Raw genomic sequence first — 19,999 nt, forward strand, 5'->3', positions numbered from 1 at the left:
AAAGGCGAGTATTCCAGTTAACAGTAAATACTAACACAAATTTCAAGTTGGTACCTTATGCCCAAAATATACAAAATGACACCAACCAGGAAATAAGTTCGAAGGACACCTAATTATAAGTGGATGATGCAGCCAAACGTTTTACATATGATAATTTATTGACTATTTTCTCAAACAAATCGTGAAGAAATAACCAACATACATCAAAGACACAAAAGACTTTACACGGAAAATTGAGACAATAAAAGTTCCGGCCGATGCGGTTTTGGTAACACCTGACATTGTGTCAATGTACACTAATACACGACACAAAACAATTGAATCAATCGGCATTGCATTAAATCAGGAAAGATCATCAAATGATTACATAATCAAACAACCAACAACAAAATACATGATAGCTTTGGTGAAAATAATATTGAAAAACAACACGTTTTAATTCAACGATGAATTTTACCGTCAGATGTTTGGGTGCAGTATAGAATCTCCAGCTTCACCAGAAATTCCTGACATTACATTTCGCGAAACAAAATAACACAGAACAAATATCGTACTGACTGAGATTCCGAGACAATGTATGATTTTCATTGGAACTCAACACGAGCTTAATAAATTCATACCAAACATTAAAAAATGCATCCTACTCTGAAATTTTCGAAAGCCCTTCTCAAGAAATCATATCTTTACACCTCATTATCCATGAAGGTCATCGGTGAAAAAAATTAACATTGTCGACTTTAGAACACACACACACAAAACCAACAGATACATGCAACCAAACGGCAAAATTCAAAGGTCTTGTTGAAGGCGAAACATTTTCAGGTCCCCTTAAAGGCAGATCAAAACTTTCAAATGCCCCTCTGCTATCCCTAAAAATTTTCGAATCCACCCTGAATTCCTCCGTTCCCCTTACCGTTATTTGTGAACGTAGCCTAATAAATACATAAAAAAACATGACATGAAGCTACCCCACCATGTGATAAAAAACTGTCGATTTTCCCCCGCCCAGTGAAAAAATTTCCTCTGAAAATTAATATTCCCATGCACACACATGCTGCAATGGCCTTCTATTTGGTTTCCATCGCGCAGTATATACAGTGAGATGTGTCGTCAATTGCGATAGGCTAAGTAGTCTGGGGAACCGTTAAAAGGTATAAGTGCTTGCCCTGTGTCCCCATCCCATGAAACACCATGGCTCAACTTTCCGTGTGCCCGTTTTAAAAGTAGCTTCCCCTCTCCTCGTTTTTCGCCAAGTCCTGTCCCCTGGACAATCAACCGATATCTTCCCTGCCCGACAAAAACCCTAAAATTTGCTCCCCTGCCACCTAAAAATATGTCCCCTGCCCAAGCAAAATTAAAATTTACCCTGCCCTAAAAATTGCTCCCGGAATAGCCTTTTCGATGAATAGCTCCATTGGCTGCACCTGAAACTTCAGTGGAACAATGTGGTAACACATAAAATCAGTCAATCAGTGCACACGTTTTACCAACCGAAAATGAATTTTAAGCGACTGATGAAGACAACTGTTCTGGAAAGGTAGCATCAAATGATCGCAGTGTCATAGTAGTCTTTCCACTCCAGTGCGGGCTCAGGGCACGACACGTAGATTAGGGGTATGTCTCGCCATGGCAAATCAACACTTTACATAAAACAGTCAAACATAACATACACAAAATTCAAACAACTAAGATATGAACGATGTGTGGAGTTGCTTTCTCTTATTACATGTCACTAGTTGTGTCTGCTGTAAAATTAATCTTCACTGCACAGACCTTTTTTCCTGCCAAGGCAGTAATCTTTTACTCATGACAATGCTGGTGAGGAAGAGGATGATGAATTTGTAGAATCACTAGATTTACTCGAAATGAATGATACTATATATTGTCATAAATGAGTTAGATCATGAACATGCAATTACTTTGAATGCGGCTTACTTTGACACATTGATTCGGCTACAGGGTTACTTTTCAACAACTACAATAGTGTCGTTCTTGGGTATCTTTCTTTATGTTTGTACTTAATGGTAATTGGTGATATTTTCCCAAAACATCTTTACGAAAAAATGTTGGCGTTTAAATTATTTACCACACATGTTAAAATCAATATATATATATAATATATATATATATATATATATATATATATATATATATATATATATATATATATAATTTACCTTTGTAAATTATGCAAATTTAGGGGTACGACCTTACTTGATAGTGCAACATTGTCAATTCATTTGGAGTTGAGATAATAAGCTTTCAAATGATGTATGATATAGCTGTATGATGTGGCTAATTTTTTAAAATGTTGTTAAAGGGAAAAATCTTTTTCAGTATAAATATGAAAATATTGCAGTGAAAACAATTTAAATATCTATTTGGGTATCCAGTTTGTATTCTACATGGAAATATCTATCATTTAATATATCACTCGATAGTTTAAAAGTGTTTACAGTAGTGAACAATAAATTTCTAATTTTATATCGCATTTATGCAAATTGGGTACCCCTGTAAATTATGCCAATAAGGGGCTACTGCCGTACTTGACAGCTTAACATTGTCAATTTTCTTGAAGTAGAGATAATAAGCTTTAAAATGATGTATGATGTGGCTGTATGATGCGGCTGTTTTTGTTAAAATTTTACAATATTGTAATTCAAAAGTGAAAATATTTCTTTTAATATTAATATGAAAATATATCAGTGAAATCAATTTAAATATCTCTTTAGATATCCATTGTGTATTCTACATGCAAAAACCTTTCATTAATATATATCATTCGATAGTTTTAAAGTATGTTTAGAGTAGTAAACAATGAATTTTATATCGCACTTACGCAAACTGGGTACCTGTGTGAATAATGCAAATTAGAGGGTTATGGCCCTACTGTGCAGCACCACATTGTCAATATTCTAGAAATAGAGATAATAAGCTTTCAAATGACGTATGATGTGGTTGTATGTAAGGTTGGTACATTAAACTCCTAAAATACGGCCCTTTTTGTGGATTTGCCGCTCGCCCATAACGGTCGCCGCCATATTGTAAATAAACCTCTGTGTTTGCAAAGATACTTCTGATCTTAATATACGTTAAGGGACTGGAATAAATTACAGGGGGGCGGTGGTGGAGTGGGCCAGTGTTTTTCGAACCACAGCTTCATAAAAAATAGTGACCCTTCATAAGTTCTTGCACAAAAATTAGTGTTCCTCCCCCTTGTCCGTGCATGGAAATGAGTGACCCTCCCTTGTTACTAAATACCTCCTAACAAACCCACAATGTGTTCAAGTCCCCCCTCTGACCTGCTATATTTTTGAAGTCCCCCCTCCCAAAAGGAAGGCAAAATGTGGCTGATATAATGCTTTTGTCCAAAAAATATCAAATCATATGTGTGTGATAATTCATGTAAATGTTCTTTGCTTAAAGTGGCAGGTAAAAAGTGCATTCGTGTACAAAAAATGTAATGTTTAGATTTCATCAATAATGTTGATTCACTTTACATGTTAGCCTATGAGAAAACTATGAACGTGTATTTTCCAATATAAAACTAGCAATATCTGTTCATGTATTGACGTTTAATAACTGATATAAATGTTTTTGATTAGCATGGGTTGTTTACAAGTGCACATGTGAACAAGAAATTTGATTTTGGAATTTTGCTGAAAATGTTGATCCACTATACATGGGAGTCTATGAAAAAACTGTAAGAAAACTGTTTTTCCTTATAAAAAAAAATGCACTATTTCTGCATATATGGACCCTGAATAAATGACATAATTGTACTTGATTAGAAGAAGGTGGTTTCATGTGCATTTGTGTACAAGAAATTTGATTTTGGCATTTCGCCTAAAATGTTGATCCACTATGCATTATAGTCTATGAGGAAACTATGAATAATTTTTTTAAATTCAAAACTTGGTGAATCTGTGTAATTATGTATGCTTGATTATAGATATAAATGTACTTGATCAGAAGAGGGTGATTACACGTGCATTTGTGTACAAGAAATTTGATTTTGGTATTTCGCGTAAAATATTGATCCACTATACATTGTAGTCTGTGAGGAAACTGAATAATTTAAAAAAAACAAAACAAAACTAGCTAAATCTGTAAGCTTGGTTACTGATATTAATGTACTTGCAAGTCCATGTGTATGCAAGAATTATGATTTTAGAATTTCACCGTAATGTTGATCCACTATACATTGTAGTCTATTAGGAAACTATGAATAGTTTTTTAAATACAATACTCGGAAAATCTGTGTATTTATGTCTGCTTGATTATTGATATTAATGTACTTGGTTAGACTAAGGTGGTTACAAGTGCATGTGTGTGCAAGAAATTGGATTTTGGAATTTCACCGAAATGTTGATTCACTCTACATTGTAGGCTATGGGGAAACTACACATAACGCATAGATTATCTGCTCCTAAATTGTTATTCAAAGGTTGTTTGACCTGAAGCTTCTAGTTGTTATTGTTGACGCTTTGCACTATTCTAGTTTGTATTCTGTGAAATTCCCCCAAAAATAAAAATGTACATACAGTGACATGAACGTTTGACAAGGACATATACCAAATGTATTGCCAACGGGAGAATGATATCAAATAAGTTATCTCCCAAATTGTTATTTAAAGGCCAATGGGAGAATGATATCAAATAAGTTATCTCCAAATTGTCGTTCAAAGGCTAAGTTGTGTACAACAGAGGAGTTGGGTAAGTAGAAATCATGACAACCTAAATCTTTTGCCTCAATGTGGCTGCTTGGATCATCAATAAACTGTTGAATATACCCTAAAACTTGCGCCAGGAGGGCGCGCCGAAATGGAAATGGCAGCAAATGAAACTGCCAGAAGGCATTTTTTCTTATTTTCAGTATTCCATATTCTTCAATACGTGCACATGCAAGTTTAGCTTTGACGCATGAAAAAAGGTGACCCCATAGGCTTGCACAAAATTTTATGACCCTTCAAATGGCGACCCACTCCCATCACACAGGCCCATCTCCCTGTAATTTATGTCCAGTCCCTTAGGGAATAAACACAGAAATGCTTTTCTATAATAACATAGGAAAATATTATCAAAAGTTCCTTTGTAATGTCCACGTTGCTATGTTTATTCACCGTTATATTTCAGAAACTTCCACAATATGCCAGTGGCTATTGAGAGTTTTCTTATACTTAAGCAAACTTCAATTGTAGCTGCTTCTAGCATATTCAGCACTGCACTTTTCTTCGTTCTTAAGTACATGTTTTATTTTAATGTTTCAATAACATATTGCAAAATGTCATGCACTTTACAAAATGCAGGAAAGTAAATAGTGTTGTTGTTTTTTGGTGAGTCAGAGCTATAATTTCGACCTTGAAAAAGCACTATAATCTATTCACAGAGCGGTTTTGTCAAGTGTTTAGTTTACATAACAGCAGTATTGTAAAAACGTGGCTGTCTGATTACGCATTTAATAGTCGCGCAAGCGGCTCACTGTTTACGCATGCGCAAATTCATAATATACCTATGCGAGTAACCGGAAGTGTACCCTACTTTTATGGGCGCCGCCATGTTTTTTGAGTGCTCGTAAACAAACAAATACGAAATGTGCAAATTATTATATAACATGCTATTTGTAAAATATATCTCTTTTATTAGCCAGTAAGTATTATTATCCACCTTGTCGCTGATACAAAATATCGTTAAAATAACGCATAAAAAATAGAAAAAGGGAGAAAACTGTCGTGCATATGAACGGGGCATACGCAAAGAATGCTTGGATTTAATTTTAGAAAAGCCTCCTGTGTCAATAATTAGATTCAAAAATTGCCAGTTTTTAGACGGGACGCTGTAGTTATCAGCTTGCAAGAGGAAGTTGGGCAGTGCGGTTACCATTGTAATGATAGTTATTGCGTAATACGTCCCTTGTTTAACGCAATAGGCTGTTATCATGGTAAAAATTGCCAATTTTTGTCCAACATTTTAACACATTACAGAAAATCTATACCTGCACTGCTGCAGGATTTGTCGTTGTGTACGTACGTGAACTGCTTTCATCAGAGGGAAACTGGGGTAGTTGTCATATGAAGTAACAATTAATTCTATTTTATCATGACTCAATACAAATAACATTGCCAATCTTAACCCCTGGCGCGACACCAAGGGCTAAGCCCTATATAATATTACAATTTATGTTTTTTTATAGCTCTCACACCCTTACGTGTTTCACAATGTGTTCCGTTGAAACAGCCGGTACAACTACATGTGTACAGTGTACATGAGCCAGGAACACTCTCACACACACCACCATTGAGGCATGGATTGTCTTGACAGGGATCCATCACTGTGCAATAGATGAGAAAAGAATTTTACGTTACACCATCAAACTTCAAGGTGTTGTGTTTGAATACTTGTGTTGTTGATTTATAAAGAGAGAGGTTTTGTCAATTGTTTAGTTTTAATTGAAGCGGTATCGTAAAACTTTCTGTATGATTACGCACTTAATACAATTATTGTTTCACAACGTGTTCTGGTCAAACAGCCTGTACAAGTACAGACATCATGCAGTGTACAGGAGCCAGGAAAAGCCCAACACACGCCATTACAGGGGCAAAGCTTGTTTTGGCAGGGAACAATCGCTGTGCAAGGAGGGAAAAAATCGTGCATTCCATTGTCAAACACCCAGGTGTTGTGTTTAATTACTTGCCTTGTTTATTTATACTATGGGATTAATATATATTTCTACTTTATTTCAGTTGCAGCAACAGAAGGCACTGTCTCACATTGGGCAAGAACTCTGAAATTCGGCTTTACAAAGCAGAATGAATTACTAAGACAGATAATAAACACTGATTATAAATTGTTCCATTGAATAGTAAATCAATATCAAATTCTCCTGAATGAAATTCTCTGTTGGAAAAGAGGTGATGTCTATGCTCATGTTTTATTTATAATGGCAAAATACACCCTGGGACAGTTTTAAGAACTTTTATAGTGTTTTTCTTGTATGCATCATGTGTGGAAAAATCTTTCAAGCCAGTTGAGAATTGAAACATATCACTGCTTTGTTGCTATAGAAATCATTTTTATATTTGTCTGCATAGAGTTAACACGGAGTATGGCTGCCATTTGAATTTCGGATATCAATAATTTAATTAGGGGAATTTGATGATCTTTAAGCAACATCTATTCTTGATTACGATAGAGAACAGTTTAAAGTCTCCCTTGGCGAAAATTTGAACAGGTGTTTAAAACTTTTATTTTCCAAGGCACATACTGCTCCATAGAGTTCATATACAATTCTTCTTAAAAAAATTGTAGCGAATGAAATATGATTTCACTTGGTTCAAAATTATAAAAACATTATAGAAAATTATAAAAATTGGTAAAATGTTGCATTAAAACTTTAGTCGGAAAAATTACAGCATTTAAAGGGTTAAATCTCTTCCCTTTTGGGGCAAAAAGTTCAACTTTTTAACTTCATCTCGCACATTGAAGAGATAATACATGTACTTACACTGTGTACAGAACTGGCCGGTGTAACACTCTGTGCATACACATGTGAACACCAGGCAGGAGTTGTCAGCCTGGAAACAAGTACCTCCGTTGGCACAGTGATTCGGTTGGCAAGGGTCTAACACTGAAATGCAATAGAATAACAAAACACGCACCACCTTTGAAACATTGAATGCCTTGGCAGGGATCATACACTGTGCACTGGAGGAAAAAATCTTACATTTTATGAAACTTCAAGATGTTGTGTTTGAATACTTGTCTTGTTTATTTATAATATGGGATTAACATACTTTTCCGCCTTATTTTAGCTGCAGCAACACAAGGCACTCTCTCACTTTGGGCAAGAATTCTGAAGTTTAGCTTTAAAAGCATCATTTGTTAAATTAAGACAAATCATCAACAGTGATCATAAATTGCTCCATTGATAAGTCAATAAGTATATCTAATTAATTATGAGAATCAAATTCTCCTGAATGAAATTCTTTCTTGGCAAAAGAGGTGATCTCTCTGCTCATGTTTTATTTCTTATGGCAAAATGCACCCTGGTCCCAGTAGGTCTTTAGACAGTAATTTTCTGGTCTGCATCGTGTGTGGACATACTTTTACGCCTGTTGAGTAATGAAAGATTTCAGTGCTTTGTTTTCATAAAAATAATTTTTATTTATTTTTCTCCATTGGTATAGCTTCCATTTGAATTTCAAATATCAATAATTTAATGAAGGTAACTTGATTGTCTTGAACCGAAATCTATTCTTGATTACAAAAGACAATGGTTTAAAGTTTTCTTGGTGAAAGTATGAACGACTATTTTCCAAACCACAAACTGGCTAATACAGTTTATAAACAGTGGTTTTGCGTGACGCGTTGCCAGAAGACGAACTAGACATGTTGTCTAAATGGAGGTGTTTTCAACGAGTCAGGCGAAACTATCAGCTAGGTGGTATTATCAGTGAATTACAAAGAAATCAACTATGCAAAAGTAGAATCATTGTCTAGCAGCTGATCAGACATACTCAAAACAACACAACCACACATATCTACGCACAGCCTGCTGTGTGGGACGTATCACTTGCAGTCAAATATAAGGCTTTTCGCATTTCTAAATTTTTAACTGACAAACATACACACATACATCGTTAATAAATAAGCGAGTATTTTCTCAACACACCAAACTTTATTGTGACGGAACTATGTAAGAAAAATACAACTCAGATTGGTGATATATAACCTAGGATAGCAGACGTGGTGTTTGTGGATCGGATGTTGTTGTTTTGACTACATCTGACCTCCTGCTAGACAGTTTTTCTTCAAATTTTGTAGAGCTCGGTGATTCCTTCATGATCGACTCATACCGCTCAAGTGATAATTGCACCTGACTACGTGCAATTTTCAAAGTTGTTGTTGATTATTAATTTCACTCAAGAGTAGAATTTAACTTTATCAACAATAACATGGGGCGCCATATTGTACATAACCCATTGTGTTTGCAAAGATAGTTCAGATCTCAATATACTTTGGGGATAAACACAGAAATGCTTGTCTACAAAAAATATGAGAATATTATTAGAAGTTCCTTTGTAATGTCCACGTTGCTTTTTTTATCCACTCAATATTTCATGAACTTCCACAATATGCCAGTGGCTATTTGAGTTTTCTCATACTTGAAGCAAAGTTTGATTGTAGCTGCTTGTAGCATATTCAACACTTTATTTTTCTCGCTTCTGAAGTACATGTTTTACGTTTGTATTTTCAATCACGTATTGCAAAGTGTCACCCATTCCGCAAAATGCAGGAAAGTAAAATATGTTGTTGTCTTTTGGTAAGTTTGAGCTGTAATTTTGACTCTGAAAATAACATTCTCATCTATAAACAGAGAGGCTTTGTGGGGTGTTCAGTCTTATTTAAGCAGTATTATGAAACTTGGCTGTCTGATTACGAACTTATACAATTATTTTATTATAGCTTTTACACACTTACGTGCTTCACAACGTGTTCCGATGAAACAGCCAGGACAAGTACAAGGTTCGTGCAGTGTACAGGAGCCAGGAGTAACAGAACACACACCACCATTGAGGCATTCAATGCCTTGGCAGGGATCAATCACTGTCCAATGGAAGGAAACAAACCATACATTCCATTATCAAGCGCAAGGTGTTATGTTTGAATGATTGTCTTATTAATTTTTGATATGGGATTAACATATATTTTTGCTTTATTTCAGCTGTAGCATCACAAGGCACTGTCTCACATTTGGCAACAACCCTAAAGTAAGCTTTACAAAGCAGAATGTATTAAACTAAGACAAATGATCAACACTGGTCAAAATTTGTTACACTAAATAGTCCATCAGTATATCAAATTCTGCTGAATGAAACTTGAATTCTTTCTTGGCAAAAGAGTTGATCTCTATGCTCATGTTTGATTTCTTATTGCAAAATGCCCCTGATCCCTGCAGTTTTTTCGACAGTAATTTTCTGTTCTGCAACTTATGTGGACAAACTGTGACGCCTGTTGAGTGATGAAAGATATCAGTGCTTTGTTTTTATAGACAATCAGAAATTCTGTTTTATCTATGGCGTTAAAACTGGCTATAGCTGCCATTTAAAATTCAAATATCAATTATTTAATTAAGGTAACTTGATGGTCTTTTATCAAATCTATTGATTTTGAAAGAGAATGGTTTGCCTTAAGGAAAATTTGAACAACTAGTTTCCAAGGCACAAACTGTCTACTACAGTCATATACAGCGGTTTGCATTGACCCGTTGCCATTAGACGAACTAAACATAGTCTAAATCCTGATGTTGTCATCAGAGTTATGCGTAACTATCAGCTCGGCGGTATTATCAGTCAATTACAAAGAAATCAACTCTGCAAAAGTAGAAACATTATCTAGCAGGTGATCAGACATATCAAAGATGACAAGAAAACCACCTCATACTATATATTTTCAAAAGGCAGAGACTCTAAGATTAGTTTGGTAGCAGTAGTTTACTCGATGGATGAAGTAGGTGCATATCTGGGGTAAAAAACCTCAATTCTGGTATTAATGATAAAAATTAATTTAAGTCAAAAACTTGTCGCTATTTTCTGAAATGTAATATTTCACTTTAAAGAAGAGTGTATGAGAACAAAGCGATTACTTTATTTTGCATTATCTATCCTCATTAAAATATGGCAGGGATTGAAAGACTGGCACTCAAAAAAGTGATTAAAATCATGATTAGCAAAATTATAATGCCTCTTATTCAAAATGTAAGAACTTTATTGCCAAAGAAAATATTAGTTTTGTTATGTAGCATTTAAAGAACATATTGTGAAAATTTCAGAAAATTTTACTAAGCCAGAATGGAGTTAAATACTTTGGAAATTTTGAAATTGGGAGAAAAAGAAGCTAAGAGAATCGAGTGATTTGCATATATTTGTCTAAAGTAACACTTCTATATCATGCAATTTACAACTGCGTGACAAGCTAAAAGGTGAACCAAACTGATATTTTAATCTTTGGTTAACAAATTAATTGAAATTGAATGAGTGTTTGCGAAAAAGTGAAAAAGTAATTTTGGGGCAAAATACGCTGTGTTGGGTGCAGCGCCCCCTTAATGCCTTTGACATTTACAAATCTTTAAACTGACAAACCTACACACATACATCATAAATAAAGAAGCAAGTATTTTCTCAAGACTTCATACTTTCTTGCGACGGAACTATGAAAAAAAATTACAACTCGGATTGCTGGTATGTAGATAGTCTATGAGAGCATATATAGTGTGCGTGGATCGGATGGTGTTGTTATGACTACGCGTGGCCTCTTGCTAGACAATGATTTAATTTTTGGAGAGCTGATCCCTTCATGATCGACTTATACCGCCTAGTTGATAATTGCACCTGACTGTGTTTTGATCACCTCGATGTAAACAATATGTCTAGTTCGTCTAATGGCAACGGGTCCAAGCAAACCACTGTATTGGTTCATGTAGTGTTAGATTTAATATTTGAATTGCGTCAACAGTCTGCAGTTTAAGCACAGCAAGTAAATTACCAACAACTGCTGTTACCTTGCTAGACAATATTGTAAAACTGAAGCCAAGGCTTATGGCTCATCTACAACACAAACATATTTACATGAATTGTGTATATATGACATGTGCATTGGTTCAATCGAAAAAAATCCCTGACGTGTTTCTTAGTGTTGGTTGGTATATCACTATGGACACTGACATTGATAGAATGAACATTGATCTTTAGGAGTGGTGTAGGTACCACCATTCTGGCAAGGTTTGCCGTTGCAAGTACTCACACCTATTGAGAATATGATAGCATTGTGATACATTGAAAGGAAGAAAAACCCCTCTACTCATCCAATAGTTAAAAATAGCAGCCCCGTGACCATACTTCCTCTTGTTCACTCTAAGTTGATATCATTGTTACCACAAAACTGCGAGTTATAACATTGAATGTTTCGAGCAAACAAGAACCTTACAGAGGCCTTTCCTTTAATAATAAAACACTGTGGACACGTGCACTTAGATTAAACTCCTGTATAATTTTTCTTTTATGAAAGCAGTGTATTTCTTCACTGGGAATTAGGACATTTCGGAAAGGATGGAAGAAGTAGATCTCAGTTTAGCAAAGCATTAAAATTTTTATACATAACATAGTTCTGAAACGAAGACGCAGCCAAACTTTGTGACATAAACACAGCCACTATAGCATCAAAAACGCTAACTTATTACAGAAATGTTTTTTTTAGACAGTTTTCATAAGCACGTGTTTCGCAGTCATCACCAATATAACAGAATTGACAGCTGCAGCGATATGTTTCACAGAATATATCAACAACAAGAAAATTTTCATCATTAAATGTAAATACGGGAGGAAAATGTTTTAGATAAGAGTACATACCACTTTCACAGTTTGTGCCTGTGAAACACGTAGGACAGAAACAGCTGTACTGAACACAGGATCCCGGGTCTGGCAGACAGAATCCTCCATTTTGGCACGGGTTGGTGGGCTGACATGGATTGACAACTGTCAATGGATTAAATTCAGAGTATAAGTAATTAACGGATATATAAATTGTGATTCCACAAAGTGTCAAACGTGCGGAAGATAACTGTGTGATAACGTGTCTAAAATGACAAATGTACAAGAAGATTTATGACACCATATAGTCACCTGTAATCTAAATAATACATTTCCATATATGGGCAAAGGGGCGTTTCTTTGGTATTAAAAATGCCCATCTGAGAGCGATGTTTTTAAAAAGCAGCCACCCGCTTAAAATCTGTGATTTGTTAGATTTTCTCTTTCCATGGTCACTGTGGCAAAATTGGAACAGGTGACAGTATACCTTTAATATGCAAATGTAAGCTCACCTTCTTTTCTTTTTAAGCAATGCACTTGTTTTTATGAGTAATTTGTAATATGGCAACATTCAGCTCTAGGACACCAAACACAATATTTAAGACATTTGAGAATTACGGCTGTGTCGGGTAATGCGGTACTGACAATGATGCTGACACACATACGAGAGAAAGTACATGAATGAATACTTACATGTCTGACAGGTTCTACCAGTGTAACATGGTAAACACATGCAAGTGTAGTTGTCATCTGTTAAATTTCTGCTCGTGACCGTACTATTCTCACAAGTTCCTTGATTCATACACGGTTCACTCTCACAGGGATCGATTTCTGAAAAAAAAAAAAAACCATAGATAGTTAAGGCAAAAGGAAGAACGCGCTTCGAGGACAGTTATTCAAACGCTCAAATTTTTACTTTATTATTCTGATCTAACACCTGTGTAGGCTATATTGAAGCTCCTCGAGTAAATAAAGTTTTCACCGTCTTGCTTTTGTGAAAATCAAAACTTTCTTGAAAGACATAACATAGGGATGGCGGTCATGTTGAATTTAAATATATATGCGAATTTAAGGAAATATGTTTCCATAGTACCAACATTTGCACAGTGACCCCCTGATTGGTATTCAAGATTTTCAAATAGAATCGTCGAAAGTTTCACAGAGGAAAATCTGAGTAAAAGTGTAAGTCTTCGAATTGCGAGGCGCGTAAATCCTTAATATCAGTTTTGTTTTCTCATTGTAATTATTATATTTTTTATCGTATTTGTATGTCCTTTTGCCTGTCAGATATATAAATGGAAGCTGTTATTTTACCTTCCAGTATTTGTTTATTCAGAGACAAGCATTTCCAATCAAACAAAATCCCATCGTTAACACGAGAAGTAGAAATGTTAAACTATTTCCTGGAACTAGTTTGGGTTAATTGGATTGACATTATTTCTCGGTTCTAGGACAGTTACCAACCAGGAGCAAATACCCTCTGGACAATCACCACAAGACATTTACCCCCCCCCCCCCGACTAATTACCACCAACCATTTACCACCGAGACATTTATCCCCAAAGACATTTACCATCGAGACATTTATCCCCCCAATACTATTTATAACGACAATATTGCTTTGTCGAAAATGTCAAATAAGAAATGATGAAAAAACAAGGTTCCCGAACAATCGCGAAGATTGCGTTTGCATCTTTCCTAGGACTGTCTCCTGCTTGGTGCCACATGCTCTACTTTTGCTATGGCTGGTAAGTGTACCATACGTCCGATACTAAAAGACCCTCTCTCTAACCACTACACCACGAGGAGCTGTCTGCGGCTGTCAGTTGAAATGTTAATCTTGAACTTAACACTGTGTGTCTAAACATGCATTATGTAGTAAATGAATACAATAAATGAATAATAATAATATAATATTTATTTCTTTAAAAACACATTTCACATACGTCTCAATGCGCTTTACACATTTAAATACATAAAAATACTAGCAAAGTAAATATATGATTAAAATTCTACGGAGTAAGCATCAGTAAACGTTAAAAATAAATCACGCATCAACGGTTACTGAAAAAATGGTGACACTTCAAATACATTAGGAATAGTGCTTTAAAAAGGTGAGTCTTTAAATCGCGCTTATGAATGATATTAAAATAACAACTATATGATGTTAATGGACTAAAATGATGTCTCTATACGAATCATTTTATTGCTTTACCCTAAACCTAACCTTAACCCTAACACTAGACAACTAATAATATTTGTCTCTTTTTCTATTTTTATCTTTTCTTTAGTCAAAACCGGGTTGCATCGAAAGTTACACACATCTTAAATTTCATGGTTTACGGGTAGAATGTGTGTTAGATGTTTCATAAAATATTTACAAATTCCTTCATCACCAACATATAAAATACACTCCATAATGCTGTTTGAATCATGGACAGTGTATGCTACATGTATGACAAAACAAATTTGAAACTGTTTGAAAATAAAGATAATGAATCAGATATCCTTTACAATTAATTTTTAAGAGATGGGGTAATTGTCCGGGTGGTAAATGTCTTGTGTGGTAAGTGTCTGAGTGGTGAGTGTCCAATAGCCGGGGAGTAGATGGTGGGTGGCAAATGTCCGGGGACTAAATGTCCGGGGGGTAACTGTCATATTACCAATTTCTCAACATTTCAAGAGAATCGTTTAATATAACACCATATTAGCTTACCATCTTTAAAACTGTATTCAAAATTAAAGATGTGGTATGTTATGAGTAACAAATTTTGCATGACAATATCTAATGCAATATTGTTCAGAACAATGAACAATATTTATATTTGAATGAAAATGGGTAGACTTGACTATACTTTCTTCGCAACTGAAAAACTAGATTAAATCTTAACTTGAAATTTTGCCTCAACCACAGCTAGGAGTTATCCTTTATTTATTTATTTATTTATTTATTTATTTATTTATTTATTTATTTTTCTATTATTAATTTAGTTATTTAGTTGTTTTAAAAGACTAACTCTGTCAAAAATGTCAATACTCGAGCTTCATTGTTATATTTTATTATAAATGCTTAAAGCACGTGGCATAAAAGAGTGTTTACGAACCTTGATTCTCCAAACAAAGGATAATAAGGAGTAAGCAGAATGTATTCAGTGCCAGGCATTATTTTTGAACACTATAGTGTACGTAATATATAAAATACAAGTCAGCAACTTTTAATAGCTATAGTTGCCGCGGAGAGTTACGTAAAAAGGTTCATGTATGCAAACTCTGTCACAGGGCGTTACACGCCGGGGATGACGTGAAAGTAATATAGTATAAAAAAATAAAAAATATGTTATGAATTGTGCCGGTAAATTTGTGTGATTGCTCGTCTTGTCAGCAGTGAAGGTAGAAAGCGCCTATTACGAGTACGGGCCCAGCATTGTTGTGGTCACCGGGCGGAAAATTTGAGTGTTTTCTCCGCCCGCGCGGAGTGGCCGCTCTCCTTGTCAGCAGTGAAGATAAGATGTGCCATTTTAAAATAAGAACATGCAGTCAGTGTTGCTAAGTTTACAATGGATTGTGTAAAGTGGGTAAAAGGAGCCATTTTAGCAGAAATAAGTAACTAAAACGGAAAAGAAATGATGCAGTCTAAATAGCCTACACGAACGTGCACGTGTGGGTCGAATAAGGAATGTGGAAACTGGAACAAATGCCATCTCTTCTTCTTATATTTATTGGATAAAAAAGCTAGTTAACCTTTGCTTCGCCTCGGGGTAGTGATTGGAACGATTTTGCCGCCATTTCATGGCAAGTAAGCTGTACGGCAACAGCGAATGGAACTTAGAACCAGCTTCACCGTCTTATTCGTAATTCACATTCTAGTTTTTATCTTTTTTTGGAATAAGAAACTGGGAACTGGAAACTAGCTTCACGTCCTTGAACGTTATTCGCATTAGATTAAATCAGGAACTGGGAACCGGCTTAACGTCCTAGTTCCTTATTCATCATCGGATAAGAAACTAGAAACTGGAAACCTGCTTCACTTCCTAGTTCGTTATACACGCTGGATCGAATAAGAAACTGCGCACAGCGCCCAAAAGACGACAGTCTGGGTCATCAGGACTATGTTCTTATTCGTTATTCACATTCGATCGAATAAGGAACTTGGAACTGGGAACTGGGAACTAAAACCATTTTCAGTAATAGAGCGCGAAGCCACTGCGGTGAACTGCAATAAAACTGCTCACACTAATTAGTTTCAGCTGTAGCCAGCTGGCAAAGTCGACAACATTGTATGTCCCATGCAGACAGTTTGTCTGGGGAAGTTGAAATAAAAAAGATTTGTACATGGACCAGTGCATGGTAATGTTACTTTGTATCTTAATCTTGAGCACAGGGTGCCAATCGTAAACTCTCATTTACAACTCGAGCCTCAGACAGACCTAGTTTTGCCTTTGTACAAGCAGACTTTTTGGTCTTTATCAAGTAGCCTTGTTCAACACCAAAGTGGCCACGGCTACAGCTGAAACTAATTAGTGTAAGCAGTTTTATTGCAGTTCACTGCAGTGGCTTCGCGCTCTATTACTGAAAATGGTTGTAACTCCACACACCTACTCATCGTTGCGAGCGAAACCATGGCATACCAAACGATAGTTCGCAGGTGTCACTTAAAGTTCACCTTTGCTACGATCCCACGAGATAATAAAGATTTATTTCACTTACCTTGCGCTTCGACAACACACGTCGTCACAAGCACTACACTGAAGATGAGCATTAGTATCTTCATGTTACAAAGTGTCTCACAACCGGCAACTACGTTTCCAGTGTCATAACACCGGTGAAAACCCCCAAACGAGATGGGTACGTACGGTAGAAACTCTGCCGGTTTCAGAGCCCGCCTATCTGTGGAGATGCCTCGGACTCACTGGCGATAAGACCTCTGCCAGGGACATTCATATTATAATCCGGTAGACACAGGAGCCTTTGTATTCCCGCAATTCAGCATATGATTCACAATACAGGATATAAGGTCAGCATACAGCCCCAATTTAACTCGAGAAATTTGCATAACCCTTTACTTCACCTGCTTGATAATAAAATACCTCGTTATATCTATCTATATATTTTTTTCTTGTATATGTGTATGCATGTACTTATGTTAACTTGGTATATATTTGTATACGTCTATGAGAATATAAATGACATCAAGTCAATTTTTCTCATAAAGAAATTTCATAAATGTTATAAATTCCCCCTCTAGTCTTCGTCGTTCATCTGATTACGAAGAAAAGCAGAAAAGCTGAATAGGCGGTGATATTTCGTACATCTAGAGCTACAATAAAATGAAATTATTCTGGCAAGGGATAATTTCGGACCAAGTGTGTCCACGGCGCGTATTTAGAACAAATATTGTTTCTTTGAGATTATAATCACTTAAAATCATGAAAAGTGAACGCTCCACTCGCATCACTTGATGTCTGGCAGTGAAGGGTGTAAGTGAAATCCTGAGTATTGGAATGCGTCCAGTAACGACACAGCTGTTGCTTGGCCGCACCTCTCAATAGTTGAAGTTACTGCAAAGTTTATTTTATGTGAGGTTTGCTGTCTGCTGAAAAGAAAAGATCAATCGGCAAACATCTGGTTAATACGCTTGATTGATTTGATTATGACTTCTTCACAAAATGGACGGATGATTATATTTTCACAAAGAAGACTCTTTCAAGATCTCTACGCTACATGACGTCAGCCGCAATGGACATAGATTATGGCCCACAATGGTCATTGTTCTTGACGCCATTGATGGGCCGCGGGGGAAAGGGTGTTTGTGTGGCGATTTCTCATTCGGGTTACAGTATGTTATGTCAGCGTGTTACCTTCGCATGCTTACTGTAACACTAGAAGTGTTGTGACTACACCAACGACGAGATGTCCATTCTACAGACAACTTCCACAAATACATCTGATTCGCACAAGACAATGTTGGTGAAGTGTGTAAGACGCAGCAAATCTCTGTAGAAATACACATAGGCTATTTCCAGAAGCTCCAGGTTGAGGAAGCAACACTTTACATCTCATGGAGAATGAAATTTTAACGCTGCAACTCAACGTGAAATTCCATTTAAAAATTCACTGCAACCACTATACATTTACGCCCTAAGCTACCCATGGTCGGTAAGACTATTCAAAGTGGACTGCGTGATAGGCAACAAGTCGGTCTGAAATTCGAACGATGCAAGTTTAGGCATGCGAAAATATTTCACTTTTAAAGTTTCCAATTTGTAAAAGTTAGCTTGAAAATTGTGTATCATTTGTCAGATTTGGACTACGGGCCGTGTTTACACTTACTGACGGTGATAGCGTAACGGGTTTAGGAATAGGACAAGTACAGAATGTTTGTGTGTGTAGGAGGGGGTTGTCTTTCCAATGGCGAACCCATTGACATGATATGCTCTTGGATGCCCTTTCATACACTCCCTCACCAGGTATTTCAGCACATGTTCATGTAACCAATGTCTTTTCGAATTGTTCGCTCAAACTGAAGGATACTTGGTTCATGTAGAGCTGGTATGTAATTCAATATCAACTTAGGGAGTATGTTTGTATTCGTTTACCATGACAGACACCTTTAGACAAGCTGTGATTACTACCATGAGGGAGACGGGCTCGGTGTTATACGGGCGTGCAGTACAACTGTTAAATGCATATATAGTACTTACGCCAATGCTGGTTTTATGCCTGTAATACTGAATGAGAAAAATTCGTAGTAAGTTACATTTAAAAACCATTTTGTGAATATCATAACGTTCCGACATTGACTTTGTAACACATAACTTACTTGTCAACAAAATCAAAAGGAAAGCCGTGAATGTAGTGACATTAATCGTCAATGTAAATATTAAATTATATTCACTTCTTTGTTTCGTCTGTATAAAGGTTAAAGTTATACCGTAAAGAGAACCCGATGAGGCGACCATAAACGTAACTTGATTAGTCCAAGAAACTATTTACTGTCGATAAACATTTCTGTGGAAAGTCAGCCACCGTATGATTAATTTAAAACAATTTGTTCGTAATTTGTTCAGAATTTGCTCTCCGGGATACATAATTATGGCCTAAAGGGTTATTAAATACGATATATGATGCTTTACATCTGTCTGCATGTTTATCTGTCCCTTTAGCCAAACTGTCTGTCTGTCTGTCTGCCTTGCCTATCGAATGTATCTGGCACCGCATAACGGAATATTGCTACACGACTGCCCGTAAGCCTCTATAGGACGCTGTCAATCCCATAACCACTCGTTTTGCCGGTAAAATAGTTCAAGGGCTTAAAAACATCGAATATGCAATTTTCTAAACTTGAAGTTGATCTCCTTTCAAAATCCCCCTTTCTCTGGGATAGTGGATAAAAAGCAATTATATATATAATGCCTCTTAAATGCGCATATAGACAAACACACCTTTTGCCTATATGGTCTAACAAGTCACACTTTGTACATCCGCCATAATCAGATCAGATTAATTAATGATAAGTGACCATGGGCGAACAACACGAAATCTTTAGAGAAACAGTGATATACTACGACAAATAGATTAAAAAAAAACATTTCATGAAGGCGGAGGATTCGTTGAGCCACAGTGCCTCCACC

General features: G+C 36.1%; 1 protein-coding gene across 1 annotated transcript in view; it reads right to left on the reverse strand.

Annotated features, from left to right (window-relative positions):
* Positions 1–19,084, reverse strand: part of LOC139151081 (fibropellin-1-like) — a 68,079-nt gene extending 48,995 nt beyond the window's left edge. The window contains exons 1-5 of the mRNA XM_070723620.1: positions 17,076–19,084; positions 13,062–13,199; positions 12,408–12,533; positions 7,505–7,627; positions 6,209–6,331 (exon numbers count right to left, since the gene is read on the reverse strand). Coding sequence (XP_070579721.1) covers positions 6,209–6,331; positions 7,505–7,627; positions 12,408–12,533; positions 13,062–13,199; positions 17,076–17,139 — 574 coding nt within the window. The 5' untranslated portion in view covers positions 17,140–19,084. The remainder of the gene's footprint in view (positions 1–6,208; positions 6,332–7,504; positions 7,628–12,407; positions 12,534–13,061; positions 13,200–17,075) is intronic.
* Between the last annotated feature and the right edge of the window lie 915 nt (positions 19,085–19,999).

This window comes from Ptychodera flava, chromosome 15 (genome assembly GCF_041260155.1).
Source record: "Ptychodera flava strain L36383 chromosome 15, AS_Pfla_20210202, whole genome shotgun sequence".
Classification (NCBI taxonomy): domain Eukaryota; kingdom Metazoa; phylum Hemichordata; class Enteropneusta; family Ptychoderidae; genus Ptychodera; species Ptychodera flava.